We start from the raw sequence: 12,164 nt of genomic DNA, 5'->3' as shown, positions 1-12,164 counted from the left end.
GGAGAGGAAGGCATTTTCTATCTTGGTAATCCAGAAACATCCTTGAGCTAGCATGGAGTATAATATTTAGGGGATGGAAAACTCAGGACTCGGATCCCTGAGAAACTTTAAGTCACTGTTTATGACCCTTTTCACCGGTGAAACATCCAGTATTTAATTAATTTCCTCAAAATTGCTCCCCTCCCAACATCTTTTTTTTATTTTTTATTCTGAGCCAATATTCCAGTATGTGCTGGTCTAAGGAGAAAATGTGCACATGTCCAGGCTTGCCCTGGAGAGTTCCAAGTTATGTTCATTATCCAGAAGGAGTTAAGAATAGTGGCCCTTTTATGGTTGATAAGTTACATTTTAAGTCATTTATTCAGATACTAATCCAGGTGAACCTGTGACCATCAAGTTTTGCCTCCTCAGTGAAATTTTGTGGATGTTCCTATTATTCACCGGTGAGTGGGTGGGTATAACCTGAAAGATCAGTGGGCCTTCAAATTCTAGCTACATCTTTCCAGGAAGGCTTAAAAGTTTTTGTGAATTATATAAATGTCTCACCGCTATGCTGTACACCTGAAATTAATACAATATTGAATGTCAACTGTAATTGAAAAAAATACATAAAAAGTCCATCATGTTTGTTATCCATCAATATTGAAAAGTTGTACATTAAGAAATACTTAAATAGTACTAATTACAATAATGACAAATCTTTAAAAAAAGTTTTTAGGCAGAAGAAACAGAAAATTAGGAGAGTTTGTCAATCTTGATCTTTTCTAATATGTGTCCCTGAAACAAGGTCCATGTGTAGGTGGTGAATGAGGAAGAAAAGTTCCAGAAGAAAAGTTCCAGACTCAAGGCTCATTTATTATCCCTTCTTCATTCATTTGTCAAACATTTAATGAGTATCTGTATTAGGCACTGGGAAAGTAAGATGATATTGTCCCTACTATCAAGAAATCCTGTTTAGTGGGAGAGAATGTCAAGTAAAGTAACAATGGACAATCAGGGACATTTGGTAATTCAACCCGAGGAGCTGGGTACATGAGTCAGAAAGAGCTTTAGGGAGGGCGTTACTTGAACTGTTACTTGAAAGACATGTATGAGTTAACCAGATTGGCGTGGAAGGGAAGGGAAAGGACAATTCAGGTAGAGGCAGACATAGGATCAGCAGCGGTGTAGAGAGGTATGAAATAGTACGTAATGTATCAGTTAGTTTTTGTTGTGTAACAAACCATCCCTGAAATTAAACAACAATCATTATTTAGCTTACACTTCTGTGGATTGTCTGGGGTTCTTTTTCCAGGGCCTTCCTGGTCATGCATTTATAGGTGACTAATTTGTTTTTTTTCCTCCTCCACCTTCAAAGGATGCAACATAGATTTGTCTGTAGGAATTGATATCTCCATTCCCACAAGGCAAGTTCATCAGAAGCTTCAAGGATTACTGCCAGAGCTGATGCAACAGTTGTCCTTGCTTTCTAACATCAGCTGTAGCGTTCCTGGTCAGAGCGACATAATGTTTCGCTACCTGGTTCCTGGCTCAAATGGTCAGGTTATCTTTGACTCAGGCTTTGGGAAGTATAGTGATGAGACCATTCAGAAGTTCTTGGTTCATCAGGCTGCCAAGAGCAACCACATGGACGCGGGTTTTTTGCAGTTCCTGGGCAATAACGCTATCCGCTTCTCTTCGGCTGAAGTGAAGGTAATAATGCTGAGAATCCACGTGATGGAGCCATCAGGAAGAGTTGGGGGTGGGCAGTGGAGTAGGGGGGCATAAGGCTTTTGTGACTGTTCTTCACTGGAGATCTTACATAGAGGAAAACCATAGTCTTACTCAGTAAAGACCAACAAAAATGTACTTTCATTCAGTCAACAGATATTTACTAAGCCCTAGAGCCTGTGTACTGAATACTGCCAATAGGGATGAAAGGATAAAAGTCCCCGCGGTCAAATTGCCCACAGTTCAGTGATCCAGATTCTTCCATGGAATAATTCATTCCAAAGATCACTGGAAGATATTTTAAGACTCCTCAGCTCCTCTAGTCGCTGACTCCCATGTAGAGTAGGGCCTAATTTTTTTTTCCAGTCAGCACCTTGAACTGTCTTTAGTAACAGCTAATGGCTCCGTAGTGAAGCCCACTCCTTCCCTTCTTGGTGCCCCCAAACTTTACACCCACACAAGTCCACAGAACTTGCAAGGTCTCATGTGATGTTTATTAAGAAATGTCATCTGCAAACTTTGAAAGTTACATTTAGAGTTCCCTTCAATCATACATTCAATGAATTTATTTCTTGACTAGTATAATTCATTTTTTTAAATTAAAATTTTCCATGAGTGAAGGTAACACATTTTAGTTGTAGAAAAATGCAATAAATTTTTGACATTGATAAAGATGAGTATTGTAAGACAATTTTTGGAAGATATTTTTTTTTTTAATTAATTTTATTGGGGTGACAATTGTTAGTAAATTTACATAGATTTCAGGTGTACAATTATGTATTACATCGTCTATAAATCCCATTGTGTGTTCACCACCCAGAGTCAGTTCTCCTTCCATCACCATATATTTGATCCCCTTTACCCTCATCACCCACCCCCCACCCCCAGGAAGATATTTTTAAGTGAACATGTTCAGCTGGTTCAAATTTCTTTTCTTCTTCTTCTCCTTCTCCTTCTCCTTCTCCTTCTCCTTCTCCTTCTCCTTCTCCTTCTCCTTCTCCTTCTTCTGGGGGAAGTTGAAGTAAAAGCAAATATGTAATAAAATAAATAATGAATGGGTGAAAGGGAACAGGGTGAAAGGCTGGATACAACCAAGAAAGTTAAGCTTACCTTTGAATTTTAAAGAAATGTGCATCTTACGGCATCCATCTTCTCCATTCCCTTTCCCCTCTCCCCTTCTTTCCTTTCCCTCCCCCTCTGCGTCCTCCCCTGTCCTACTCCCTCTCTCCTTCCCTCCTTCCCTCCCTCTTTCCCTCCCTGCTCCTCCCTTCCCCCAAACAACAGGTCCTTTTAGTGTTTACTGATGGACTGGATGATGATTTAGAGAGACTGAAGGAGACATCTGAGCTTCTCCGAGGCAAAGGTAAGTGCATGGAGTTGACCTGCGTGGGCATCATTCCTCTCACAGGGGCTGAGATACACTTTCAGGTTTCCAAATGGCACTGGATGCTACTAAACCTACGACATGCCAACCCAAGTGATAAGAGCTCAGTTGCCCCCAGAATGATTCCCAGTCTCCCTCTGTATGAATTGGGACTGTTCAGGGCTGAAAGACCCCCAGGGTCCCTAATCCCTGACACTGACCAAGAGCCTCTCTGACACAGGACTGACCAATTACCAGCATGGTGGGGGGAGGGATGAAGGTGCAACTCCTACTTCATGGTGAGTGTGTGTGCTCTTTGCTCTTTTAGGCTACCTAGGGGTCCATATGCCTCTTTTCCCTAAACTGTGGAGTCAGCCTAAATCTGGGCCTTGCTCTTTTCACTGCCTTTCCTCTCTCGTATGCTCCTGAATTCTTCCTGCTTCTCCATCTCCAAGGGCTGCTGCTATTCGATATGACATCTTTGTGAAATTAGAAAAAGATGCCCAATGCTCTGGGTGGGTGCAAGCCTAGGTACCTGGCTTGGTGAGTGGTGTGCTGGCTGTACTACAGTACCCACCAGTTCCCACAGCTGGGTGTCCTAAGGCCGTGCCACCTGTACAGCTGTGCCTGTTTGCTCTGGCCATTCCCAGTTTGTGCCCCATCAAGGTTGTAAAGCAAACTCAGGATGAACAACCAGCAACCTGACTTGTTAAAACTCCCTTCACCCTTCTCCCTCCTCAGTGGAGTATGTTCAACATTTTCTTCTGCGGATGATGTTTCCCCTTGGTTTGTATTGTGTTGGAATATATTTTATGATGATTTGCTCCCAACAAAACTTATCACCTAGATAACCACTGGAAATTTAAATTGTTGCACCTTTCCTGAAAGGGAATTGAGAATATATAACAGAAGACTGCAAACTTTGCCTGTGTGCCAGATCAGCAATTCCATTTCCAGGAATTTATTTTTGGGAATAATTAAGAATATGGACAGCAGCTTTAAACCACAAGATTGTTAAGCAGCTTTTTTTTTTTTTTGCATTCGATGAAAGCTGATGTGTGTGTGTGAATTTGTGTGTGTATGTGAATTCACTATTCAAAATATTAACACTAATGTTTGTTCTGAAATTCTACGAACAGTGATTTCTAGCCAAATTTGAAAAGTGTACTTGTCCATTTGTCCTCTGTTATGTGGACAAGTCCAGAGGGTCTTTTAGTGACTGATTCAGTAGAATAGACTAAGTTTTGCAGTAACACCAACCAATCTCCAAACTCAGTGGCTTCAAGTAGCAAGAATATATTCATTTTATGCCTCGTGCCCACTTATCTGTGTCTCATGCTCATCTCTCAAAGACTGAGACAGAAGGAGGGGTCTATTCCTATGGCAGATGAAAGGAAATGGGCAAATTGTGCAGCACTCTTAAAATTTCTCCCAGGAAGTGAAACATGTCACTTCTGCACACAATGTAATTGGTCAGAGCAAGCCATATAGTCAGTTCTAACTTTCATGAAATAGATAATATTTCTACAGGTAAGGAATTGAAGCTTAATGAGAGTTTATAACTTTCCCAAAGTAGTAAAATCATATGTATCAGAATATTTGTGAACAGTCCCAGTGATTGCCACAGTTGCTGAGAGTAAACCACAAATCTACTTCAGGAATGGGTTTAAAAAGATGTAACTTAATACAATAATGGGTGAAAACCTTCTATGAAATAACAAATAAGGACTGTAAGAGAGCTCTGAGAGTCTTTTGTGGTTCTACCTAACTGCTTGACTTTCAGCTGGTGGGATGGAAAGGTGTCAGACCAGTTCTTCAAGAGGGAATGTCATGAGCCAATTTTGATTTTAACAAAAATGAAGTCTGAGAAAATACAGGTGAAGGAATAGGAAAGACGGGATGATGGATGAATCTGAGTCCAAGACAAAGACGGAACATTCAAAAGATATACAGGTAAATTGCCCACCTGTTGGTATCTTGAAGGATTCTCTGGACTCCTCATTATTGGCTTGGAAGGTGTGCATAAATTAGAAGAGCTTCAGGAGCTAGAATTTGGCAGAGGATTTGCATATAATCAACCTCTGAGCATCACACTGCAGTCCCTCCCAAGCATCTTACTGAAGCAACTTGTGAGTATATTTTTTTAAACACCACCCTTCGCTGGATCTATTAATTCTAATAATTTTTAAAACCCTGAGGTAATCTTGTCTCTTTAGTGTATAATGTGATGTAGGTTAAGAGATGAAAAAAAAATCATGTGATGGGGATTCTGTCTTTCAGGACACAATTGTAGAAAGAACATGCTGTAATATGTATGCAAAGTGTTTTGGAGAAGATGGGCACAGAGGTGATCATGGAAGCCCCGGGAGGAAGGTGAGGATTTGTTGTGTGTGGGTGTGGGAGGGAGAGAGATGACACTTCAGGTAGATGACTGAAGATGACTGCATATCAGGCTCTGTGTTATGTCTGAAACACACTTTTTCTGATTCTATCCTCTTAACAAAACTTTGAAGTAAACATTATTTTATAGGTTTGAAACTGAGGCTCAGAGAGGGCACATCACTTTCCCAAAGTTGCACAGTTACAAAGAGGCATTTTTTAATTTAAGCCCCTATGGCTGCCTGATTCCATGTCTCACATTCTATATTATGCTGCCTACTTACATGTATTTGACAAATGCTTTCATAGATTCTCTCACTGCATAGAATGCCTCTTTCCCTCCTATCATCCTATTCTATAGCATGAAACTCTGATGAAAGATATAAGCACTGGTTCACTTGTAGATAATTTGCATCTCTCTGTTAACTCTTGGGTTAAGAGATAGGAAAATTACTATTTCACAGTTTTAAGGGAGAATATCTTATTAGAAATGGTCCTCAGGTATCCAGGGACTGAAGGTACCGTTCTCAACTTCATGATGGGGGTATAATCACAAATCCACATGTAAGGTTGAATCAAATGCCTTGGCTTTGCTCATCTTTTTACATTCTCTCTTTGTAAGAATTTCCATCAGGTTGTTGGAATGGGCTCTTATTGACTTTGCAGATCAATCTTAATTTAGAACTGTATAAAGTATATAATTACTTTTTGAAAAATAAATTGTAGTTATGCATTAGCACTGGATTGTTTTCCCCATCATGTTGTTCATAAATATCTGACTAGAGAATCAGAAAATCAAATTTGGGCACCTCTCGACTTTTGGCAACTTGGGGATTATGCTTCAAAGGCTAAAGATGAGAATGTTTTGAATTTTTGACTTCTCTGCTCCTGTTTGTTAGAAGTCAGTGGTTGGTTGTAATGACTTTCATATCTTTGTTGATCACAAATAGACTATGGCTCCCATATCTTACTGACCAATTTGTAGTTTAAATAAACACACCTGTCTATGAAATATCAAGCCAAACTCCCTTGAGAGGAAATGGTTTGTGGGTTTAGTATCTAAGAAGGAGAGAGAGAGAGAGAGAGAGAGAGAGAGAGAGAGAGAGAGAGAGAGAGAGAGAGAGAGAGAGAGAGACTAAATAGCTGAATCATACAGAAATAAACAGCCATTTCTCATAAGTAATAGGGGTGGTAACACCTTTGTTTACTGACATTTTGTTATGAGAATGTAAAACCCATAACATTCTCTTTAAGAATAACATTTTTCCTTAAACATTTAACGAGTTTTGGTGTGGATTTTCATAATAGAATGGCTTAAAAAGGTATTTTAGAAAAATAAAAGTAGGTTGTTGTACCAACTATTAAGACAAGTAGGTATTCAAGTTTTCGTGGTAAGACAGGCCAAGAATACTTGTTTCTATATATCTTTGGGCATGGCGTTCAACATTTAGTAGAGTCTCAGTAAAACGTCCACTCAGTGAGACAGGGGTACCTATAAATAACAATTTTTATTTCATGTAGATTTAAGAAATGAAGAATTTAGAGTCCAAATTATTTATTTTGATTTTTTTCTCTCCTCAGGGACAGAAGGGTTCTGGCGGATTACCTGGTCATCCTGGTGAAGAAGGTGGACATGTAAGTACTAAATCTTTTTTTTTTTTTCTTTAAAAGAATATAGTACAATGGGTCTATTATCAGCAATACTTAATTGTGCTTAAGTCATGACATTTTTCTCCTCTATGCCATTTAAAATGGGTTTAAAATATCTCTATAAAAAAACTATTTATTGTAACAAATGTCAGGTGGACAAAGTTTGTAAAGATATAGTTGCTAGAAGATGTTTAATGAGGAAGTATGGTCATTTTGTTTTTTAAATCAGTGAATTTGAAGTAATTGAAAATATGGTCTGTGTCTAATGTGCATGCATATAATAATAGTTGTTAATCGTGAGCTAAATTTCAGAATTGTTGTTAATGAGGTAGTGATGTCTATACCGTGTTTCCCCCAAAATAAGACCTACCCGGACAATCAGCTAGAATGCATCTTTTGGAGCAAAAATTAATATAACACTTGGTCTGACGGCTAGGTCTTATTTTTGGGGAAACACGGTAAGTGGTTTAACAGAATAGACTGAAAAGAATCAAGGCCATTCTCATAATAAGATCACTCATATATCTTCCAGAATGGCAGAATGGAGGAGTAGTTATCTACTGATGGTTTGTATATAACCCTGGATACATCCTGGACAGCGAGAAGTTATCTATCATTTGATTGGCTGTAGAGAAAAATGTATCTCATAGAGAGAATTATTAACTAGGGCACTGAAATATGGTAGGGATCATCTTTATTACATCATGTAAATACCAAAAAGATTAAAAAAACAAACATTGTTTTCAGTTCTCTTAAATTGTGGAAACCATTTTGCTACAGGTGTGTGTTTTAAAGTTGATTTGTATATATCACTGGTTCTCAAACTTTTTTGTCTCAGGATACCTTTATACTCTCAAAGATTACTGAGGACCTCGAAGAGATTTTTTTGATGTGGTTTTTATCTATTTGGCACATTAAAAATTAAAACTAAGAGAATTTTAAATGATTTACTTATTTTATTTCAAAATAACAAAAATAAACCCATAACATAAATGATATTCCTTTATGAAAGATAATCATATTTTCCAAAGTGAAATATGTTAGTGAGGGGAGTGGCATTTAAAAACATGTTTTCAAATATCTTTAATGTCTAGCTTATTAGGAGACAGCTAGAGTCATGTATCTGCTTCTGTATTCAGTCTAACATGATATCACTTGCTCTGTGGCCCTTTAAAAACTCTACTGTACACTTGGGAGAGAACAAGAGTGAAAAACAAAGTGACATTCTAGTATAATCAGGAAAATAGTTTTAACTTTGTGAGAACCCCCTCCCAAAGGGTCTTGGGGACCTGAGAGGTCCTTGGGCCAAACTTTTCAAACTACTGGTATACACAAACATTAATGTTCTCATTGTTCCACCTAGAGTAGCACATCATTTTATTGTTCTGAACATTTATGCTGCCTGAACAGGGAAAATAAGCAGAAATTAGAGAAAAATATAGCTGCTGTGACCCGTATAAACTGATCCATCTCTTTGATTATGTTTATGGGAAGATTGCTCAACTTTTCTCTTTTGTTCGCTTTAGTAAATGTAGTATTAGATGTTAGAAATACATTCACAAATAGGAATTGTGAATTTTTGCTGTTTTGTACAGGAGTAGTGAAAATATTCCTTCCCATTTTTATGATGTTTTAAGATGTCCTTTAAGTATTGTGTTTTCTACTCGGTCTGTGGTTCGACGAGCCTGGCCAAAGTTAAGAGAGTATTTTAAGGTCTGACCAACCCATCAGGATCGTTGACACCAATTTCAGACAAACGGGATAAATAAGCCCTTCTCTGTCTAGGGTGGGAGTTGATTTTTGTCCTCCTTCTCTGCTGTCTTAACAACCTAAAACTAAAATGTTTTATAAAAATGTTCAAGTACAAAGCTAGAAATATAAAGTGAGCAACATACGAAGGCCCTATCCTTTTCCACTGTTTCCCTTTCTGTTATTTCAGTTACCTGTGGTCAACTGCTATCCAAAATATTAAATGGAAAATTCCAAAAGTGAGCAATTCATACGTTTTAAATTCTGCATTGTTCTGAGTAGCGTGACAAAATCTCACACTGTCCCTCCAGAGAGGAGACCGATCCCTTTGTCCAGCATCTCCACACTAGACATTCCTGACCGTTAGTCACTTAGTAACCCTTCCAATTATCAGATTGACTGTCGCAGTGTCTGTGTTCGGTTAACCCTTATTTTACTTAATAACGGCCCCAGAGCACAAGAGTAGTGATGCTGGCTACTTGGATATGCCAAAGAGTAGCGGTACAGTGCATCCTTTAAGTGAAAAGGTGGAAATTTGTGATTGAATTAGGAAAGCAGAAAAATTGCATGCTGAGGTTGCTAAGATTTATGGTAAGAATGAATGTTCTACCTGTGAATTTGTGAAGAAGGGAAAAGAAATTTGTGCTGGTTTTGCTGTCACATCTCAAACTGCAAACACATCTCATCGGGGAGGCATTTTGTCATCTCGCATCATCACAAAGAGACAGGAGAGTGCAGTACAATAATGTATTTTGAAAGAGACACCACATTCACATAACTTTTATTACAGTGTATCATTATAATGTTTCTCTTTTATTATTATTGTTGTTAATGTCTTACTGTGCCAAATATTTGGTTGGTGCAAAAGTCATTGGGGTTTTTGCAATCATTTTTAACCTTTTAAACCGCAATGACTTTTGCACCAACCTAATATATAAATTAAACTTTATCATAGGTGTGTATGCACAGGAAAAAAACAGCATACGAGTATATAGAGTTCGGTGCTATCCATGGTTTCAGGCATCCACTTGGGGTCTTGGAATGTATCTCCCGTGGGGATGGGGGGGTACTGTACACAATTTTAAATAATTGTTAAATTTTATAATAGCCACCTTAAAGAAAGTAAAAAGAAATAGGCGATGTTAATTTTATTAATATATTTTACTTAACCCAATATACCCAAAATATAATCATTTCAACATGTAATTAACATAAAAATTGATGAGCTATCTCACTTTTTAAAATATACTGTCTTTGGAATCCATTGTGTATTGTGCACTGACAGCATATCTCAATTTGGACTAGACCCCTCGCAGCTCTAGTAGGTCTCATTTGCTTTTTACTGCATTTCTCACAAGAGAAGGTGACTTTAAAATATGTTGTTCTCTGAATGGCTTTTTAGGTCATCTCCCATCAAAGCAGGTCTGATTGGTCTGCTCAATAGCAGACATCTCTCTGCAGATGTACAGGTTTCATAATGGGGCCCATAATTTGTAGGTTCAAATTGAAAGTATATAAGGATAAATAACTAACACCCTTAATTCCCCAAAAAGCTAAAACAAAAAAGCTTATTGGTGTAAAACAACTATCAGTTTTATTGTTGTTGAACTCTGGGTTGAAAAAGTGAAAGGGGAACAGGGGGGCGTCTGTGGTCTTAGCTGGGCTGACTAGGCTTTATGAGGCTGGAGGAACCACTGCTGAGATGGCTTCCTTTCTCATCCTCTGGTGCTCAGCTGGGGTGGCTGGGAAGGCGGAAGGCAGGGGGGGAAGTGTATGGCATATGGCAACTGAGTCTAGGATGGCACACCCAGCAGGGAGGGTCAGTCCTGAGAGTGAGCATTCCAGGAGGCCTGGGCTCAAGCTGCAAGGCAATTGAGCAATCCTCACAAGTCACGTGGTAACATTCTATTGGGTACAAGTGAGTCACTAAGTTCAGGCTAGATTCAAGAGGTGGGTGGGAAGGTTAGACTCCTCCTCTTGATGGAGGTGTGGCAGGGTCACAGAGCAGAAGACCATGCAGATTTTGTTGTGGCCATCTTTGGAAAATACAGTCTGCCAGACTCATGAATTCTATATATTTTCAAAATTTACCTATTGTGAGATGGTTTAAATATGCATTTGTTACACACCAAAGACTTGGTTATGTATCAAATTAGTCAGGTTATCTAAAATCACAAAAAATAGTTACCTAACTTCAATAGTATAAAAAAGCTAATATTTGTCCCCAGTTTCATATGTGCCAGATACATGACTAAATATTTTATATACATTTCCTCATTTCATCTACAAAATAAGATATTATTGTTATTGTTATTATTACCATTATTCTCATTTCTCATAATGTAACTTGAAGCAGCCCAACGTTTGAAAAGCTGTTGATGTTATTTTTTTTCCCTTAAATCATGGCTATAATTGATTGTTTTAAGCAACTACTGTGAACAAATGGGAGACCAGCTTTTAAACATGATGGAGCTTGATGTCTGAATGAGAAACCCAGTAAGCCCGAATTTTATTCTCAAAACAATTTAGCACCTGTGCCCCTTGTAGGGCAACTCCCATTTTCTCATGAGAACTTAAAAAATATATTTGCCCAAACTTTTAGGGATGTACGTGAATTAGACAAATGTCTACTTATAATATTTGACTTATTTAGTTACACATAAATATTTTAAAGTCTTCATTATGTAAAATAATATATTAAATTAGAAATTCTGCTTTTTACTCTCTCTAATATTTCATCAACCATTTTATTAAAAATTCTTTGCATGTAGTTTCTATATCAGTTTCTTCAGCATTTCTAGAGTCACTTTTGGAAACATCTCACCTGGTTTTCTAGAGTATATCGTGTTCACTTCTGTCTAAGTTGTTTGAGCTAAACCACTTTTGAGTCTGTTTATGAAGTCTGTCATTGTGAATTTTATTTCTAGCTTCAAAACTCATTGCTTTATTTTTCTTATAAAAATATTTGTATGGTCTCCATAATGTAATCATGAAATCTAGTGCTTTAAAGGTAATTTTAAGTCATATTTGCATGAATCTAATGATGAAATTGTGAGGTCTGACTCTCAAAGATAATAAATAAATAATCTCTGTTAGGGTTCTTTACCTTCTTTGTTTTTCTTTTTTAACTGGTCTGATAGGTGACCTCTATAAGTATCCCAAAAAAGTCTCAAATTAACACTGACTGGGTGTCAATATTATGCTGTTCAAAGTTAAGTAAAAAGAGCAGTTAAGAGAGTACTCTGAAATATGGGAAACTCTGTGAAGACTCAAATGTAAGAATACTCTTTTTCCTGAGGACTAATTCTGGAAA

The 12,164-nt window shown here is 37.7% G+C and overlaps 1 protein-coding gene across 1 annotated transcript in view; it reads left to right on the top strand.

Annotated features, from left to right (window-relative positions):
* Positions 1-12,164, top strand: part of LOC308507679 (collagen alpha-4(VI) chain-like) — a gene marked incomplete at its 5' end in the record, with an annotated part of 91,461 nt that overhangs the window by 20,971 nt on the left and 58,326 nt on the right. Inside the window, 5 exons of the mRNA XM_081072950.1 lie at positions 1,358-1,692; positions 2,995-3,073; positions 5,057-5,202; positions 5,354-5,446; positions 7,034-7,087. Coding sequence (XP_080929076.1) covers positions 1,358-1,692; positions 2,995-3,073; positions 5,057-5,202; positions 5,354-5,446; positions 7,034-7,087 — 707 coding nt within the window. The remainder of the gene's footprint in view (positions 1-1,357; positions 1,693-2,994; positions 3,074-5,056; positions 5,203-5,353; positions 5,447-7,033; positions 7,088-12,164) is intronic.

Source organism: Rhinolophus hipposideros, assembly GCF_964194185.1.
Source record: "Rhinolophus hipposideros genome assembly, chromosome: 14".
Taxonomy (NCBI): Eukaryota; Metazoa; Chordata; class Mammalia; order Chiroptera; family Rhinolophidae; genus Rhinolophus; species Rhinolophus hipposideros.
Note: the sequence above shows the minus strand (reverse complement) of the source record. Positions and strands in the feature narration are given on the sequence as shown.